This window comes from Cebus imitator, unplaced genomic scaffold, assembly GCF_001604975.1.
Source record: "Cebus imitator isolate Cc_AM_T3 unplaced genomic scaffold, Cebus_imitator-1.0 Scaffold270, whole genome shotgun sequence".
NCBI classification, from domain to species: domain Eukaryota; kingdom Metazoa; phylum Chordata; class Mammalia; order Primates; family Cebidae; genus Cebus; species Cebus imitator.
Genome location: NW_016107585.1, coordinates 2,995,884 through 3,001,216, shown reverse-complemented (window position 1 = coordinate 3,001,216; position 5,333 = coordinate 2,995,884). Strand labels below are relative to the sequence as shown.

The 5,333-nt window shown below is 32.8% G+C and overlaps 1 protein-coding gene across 1 annotated transcript in view; it reads left to right on the top strand.

Annotated features, from left to right (window-relative positions):
• Positions 1–2,648: 2,648 nt before the first annotated feature.
• Positions 2,649–5,333, top strand: part of LEKR1 (leucine, glutamate and lysine rich 1) — a 193,027-nt gene continuing 190,342 nt past the window's right edge. The window contains exon 1 of the mRNA XM_017500799.2: positions 2,649–3,788. Coding sequence (XP_017356288.2) covers positions 3,574–3,788 — 215 coding nt within the window. The 5' untranslated portion in view covers positions 2,649–3,573. The remainder of the gene's footprint in view (positions 3,789–5,333) is intronic.

Genomic DNA, 5,333 nt, shown 5'->3' with positions numbered 1-5,333 from the left:
AAAGATAGGGCACTTTGCCAGGAACAGGGCCGGAACTGCAATTAATAGGTAAAGGTTAATGGTGAAAGTGACTTTACAGTAAGTAACAATATTCAAATTGAGAAGAAGAAATCAAAATACAAGATAGGCAAAGATTTTAAGAAAATACTCATCTGCTTATAATTAGTTCAGGTTTTGTGACATGGATGAATTATATTTCTGAGGACTGACAGTGTCTTTGAATAGAATTGCAGAGCCACTCTGGGTTATGTTTGAAGACATGCACAGAGTAATAGGATAATGTACAAATGCCATTTCATGTATAAATTGCCCATAAATTACAACCGATGAGCTTAATTTCAATCCCAGACAAGATTTAGAATATATTATGAAAGAATGGTTTGTAGGGTTATATTAGACAAAACAATAACCCTTGGACCAATTTTATGTTCATGAGACCAAGCATGTAGGCTTTGCCATTTCATTTTATGTAGGATTACTAGATCCAGGGACCATATTAGGCATAGAATATATGGACTTTAAGAAAACATTTGACAAACTTTGTCATAATAGTCCTGAAGACAGTATGCAATAAATATAGGCTGGTAACAAGATAATTGGATAATTTAATGATCAGATTAAGAGTTGTACCTGAAATGTGCTGAATAATAGAACAGTATCAACCAAGGTGATATTACATGCAGTGGGGTTCTGTCCTCAACTTTGTCAATTCAACATTTTAAAATCAATGAGTTAGATAGATAAAATGACTTATAAGGATCAACTTTGCAAAAGACATAAAACTTACAATTTTCTGGATACCAATGGCAGTAACTAAGGCAATAACCAAAGGCAATAATTATGTCTAAGACATACATATCTATGTTATATACTCAAATATATGAGTCTAAGATAATATAAGATGTATATTTTTATATATTTTATATATTTTTATATATTTACATTTATATCTGTAGTTCTATACTTGGATCTGAAATGCCAAATGCTCACATAATAGAATGGGAAGTGTTGGTTGCAAGGAATAGGTGGCTTAAGAGAGAAAAGAGAAAATAATAGAGGAATATTGGGCATGAATTCCAAATGGCAAGTGGGACAGCCAGATCTGAAGAGGGACTGGTGAGGAACTGGAAGATTTTTTGCTATCTTAGTGGCTGGTTCCTAATTATCTGTTTCTGGAGCTACAGTGTCCTCGTCTCAGCTTCTGTCTGTGTGTCTACTCATTCATCTCAGATTTTAGTTATGTTACTTATTCTGTATCTTGTACATGACATTTTCTGTCTTATGGCTATGCCAAAGGTGACCTAAGCGCCTGAATCTTCAACAGTTTCAGGCCCAGTAGGCTCATCCCAGCTTGGGCTTGGTTCTTTTGGGTCTGATGTCCAATCCTGGTTCACCAAGTCAGCCATGGCTTAGGTAGATGGGTGGAGGGAGTCTACATTGCCAAACATAGGAGCCAGGCCTGTGGAAAGTGTATTCTCTAAAATGAAAACAGAGAAAGGAAATAGTTGGTATATTCAGTATAATGAGACATTGGTTTGCACTGCAATATTTTTAAAATCAGGGGTTTTATTTAACATAAAGCCAGTTAGAGTATATAACAGCAGAATATAATTGCTAAAAATATGGAAGACCAATGAAATCTAAGGCTGCATTAGAACATATTACAATCATATTAGTAATAAGATACTAGAATGAGAGAAGTTTGAGTCTTCTCTTATTCTATTTTAGTGAGACCAGCCACACTAAACTATTCCATTCTGGGCACCATACTTTAAAGCACATGTAGAACACTGGAAAAATTTTAGAGAAATCTTGAATGAGGAAGAAATTCAGCCGAAGGAATTGTAAGTGTTGGCCTGGAGAAGAGAAGACATGGAGTGTTCCTGATAGCTGTCTTCAAATATTAGAAAGACCTTCATGTGAAAGAGGCTGGGGATGTCCCACATAATTTCTAAAAGGACTGGGATCAGTGCACAATTCAGGGAGGCAGATTTGGGATGAGCCTGAGAAAGGATTTCCTGAGAGACACAACTGGCAGAAGATGGAACAGACTGCTTTAGAAAGTAGTTTTCCTTCATTTGGGATGTTAAAATAAAGGATAGGCAACAACATATTTAGGTTAAATAGATTGATAACAATTGAATTCATCTAGAGCTTGAACCAGGTTATCTTTTTATAATTACTTTTATAATTACTTTTAAACAAGATGTTTAATAAATCTATACATTTGATAAAGTGGCAGTTGGATAGTTGATACAGTCATCAATCGGTATCCCACAATACTGTATTATGGTTTTTAATTTAAAATATTTATTATTAAAGTTTAAAGGATCCAAATTTTACTTTATAAAAATGTGTTATTGTTTTCTTCCAGTTGACATTTGTGTAATGACATTGGTAGGCAGATATGGCAGCATCATTGTTAGTTACAGAACAGTTTCTATAGTTTTAAGGGAGGTTACTTTAAGAGTAAATACTTCTTGGGGAGTTGGAGAGAGATAGCATGGGGAGAAATGCCATATATAGGTGATGGGGAGGAAGGCAGTAAATCACACTGCCATATGTGTACCTATGCAGCAATCTTGCATGTTCTTCACATGTACCCCAAAACCTAAAATGCAATAAAAAAAAAAAGAGTAAATGCTTCTTGGGTAATCCAAGAGTTAATTTCAAATTTAGTGCCCCCGATCAAGTATTTTATGAAGCCATCTATCCTTTGTGAATAGGAAAACGAGCAGAGGCTACTAATAAATATTTATACCTGAAACAGAGAAAAGAATCATCTCCCTTCTAACTTGGCTAAATTTCATTTTTCACTGGCCCTATGCTGTCCAGAAGTCATACAACACTTTATCTGAAGGAAAGAAGAGGATATAGCCAATATACATGTGATAGATAAATATAATACAGATGGATAAAGGCACAGGTGCTGGTTTTAAATAGACCTGAGTTTTAATCCCAGCTTCTCCACATATTATCCATTAATTTCAATAGTTTCAATTACCTACTAAGAACTGACTTGGGGAGAAGAGATTAGGTTCAAAGTATTTTTCCTGTTTGTAGATTTATGACAGAATGTTAAATTCTGTAAAAATCATAAAATGCCAAAACTGAACAGAAACACAGTTCATTTAGTGTGATGCCATAATTTTACAAATGAGGAAAATAAGATCTGAAAAAGCCATGGGAACAGAGTAGTTTGCAATGAAAGAACTGTAATTTCCTCCCACTTTGTGGAAAATTCATCTTAAAGCCAGAATTATAAAGATTATAAATTTTTCTATTTTTAATTTTATTTTATGGAAAATATTTCAAGAGCAAATCTTTCTTAGAGATTGCATGGAGAAACAATTGCTCTGAAAGATCTTTTTCTAATCCCAAGATTTTGTGTCAGACTCAATATGCCAGTTTTAAATTTTTTTATGTAAATGTGGGCAATGTCATAATTATTGCTCCAAGGCATAGTATGCTATGTATGTACTTCATTCACCCAGCATGGTTACAATATCTTCAGTTGAACTTTATTTTTTAGGACCAAAAAAAAAAAATAGTAAGTGTATGTTCTGTTTCTAGATGTTGCCTGAAGACAAAGTTTGTAAGTACTGTGGAGTCAGCTATCTAATTCTTCATGAATTTAAGGCCATGGAAGAAAAAGTGAAAGCAATGGAAAAAGAAATGAAATTTTATCAAGGAAGTGTAGAACGTGAAAAGAGACTTCAAGAAAAAATTAAGTCTCTTAGCCAAGATCTTGAACAGTACAAAATTGACAACAAATCCAAAACAGAAAGGTTAGAGTATGTTTTTCTTTTTTATCATTTATTTAGTTGAAAGAAAACTATAAGAAATAAGTAGACTTTGAATGTTATTATAAAATTTCTTTATATCAGGTATAATTTATACTTTAATATATTTGTTCCTTAATTATATTAATAATTACTAAATATAATTGTTATAGTTTGATTTCTTTATAGGCATGTATTTACTGTCTGAAAAACTAGAAACCAATTAATTTAGTAACCATAATCTGAAATGTTCATGTTTTTTCCCCAGGTACATATCTTATGTTTTATTATTAGGAAAATTTACCAAAAATCAGATGAATTTTGGTAGTTTTTCATAAATTTATTTTTAAATGGCTTAGAATTTTTAGATTTATAGGGTAAGGCTTTCATGTTTTGAAAAAGATGCCAAGACATTAAAATTAGTATATGATTTTAAATTAATGGAATTGAAAAAAAAAAAAAGATTAGGCCTCTAATATTGTAGAATCTTATTAGCAATCTAGTCTTCCTAAAGGCACTTCAGTGAGCCTATACAGACATTTATACAGAAGAGTTTTGCTGGTGTTTTATAGTTTTTCCTGTGAGTGAAAAATTTCTTGATTTAAAGTATTGACAGTTGATGTTCAGACACCTTGAGTTAGTGAATTTAATGAATTACATGTCTATGTAAAGTGGAAACTTGCTTAAATCTCTTCAGATTAAATACTTTCATTAAATTTTACTATAAAATGTTATATAAAAGTATTTAATTACATTAAATGCCAGTTGAGCCAGATATTTCTTAGTCTTTTACCAAAAAAATTATGTTGTTATAGTTTCTTTAATTTCAAATCTGAATAATATTTTATGATATTTTCATGGAAGAACTTAAAAATTTGAAGTATTGTTTAAAATTTCTAATTTGGATAGTGTTTGCCTGTCAGGGAGTCTTTTGTTTGGTATATTCACACTTTACTTTCTTTAATAAAATTTTAATAAAATGTTGCATTATACATGCAATACATAAACATATGAAGTAAAAGAAGTACAGAAAATCATAAGACAAGAAAGTCTTTGTACCCTGCTGATTGTACTATTACTGGTACCTTGCTAATTGTGCTTGATTGTATTCTTATTGGAGGTAAAAAATCACTATTTTTTATTTTTGTTTTTGAAAAGGAATCTCCCTCTGTACTCAGGCTGGAGTGCAGTGGCATGATCTCAGCTCACTATAGCCTCCGCATTCCAGGTTCAAGGGATTCTCTTGCCTCAGCCTCCCAGGTAGCTGGGATTATAGGTGCACACCACCACGCCTGGCTAATTTTTTTGTACTTCTATTAAATACGGGGTTTCACCATGTTGGCCAGGCTGGTCTTGAACTCCTGACCTCAGGTGATTCGCCCCCTAACCTCAGGTGATCTGCCCACCTTGGCCTCCCAAAGTGCTGAGATTATAGGCATGAGCCACTGCACCTGGCCAAAAATCGCTTTTAATGATTTGGTGTATGTCTTGCTAGATCCTTCATTGAACCTTTACCTTATTACAAATGTATTTCCTTTGTCTTTTTTTTTT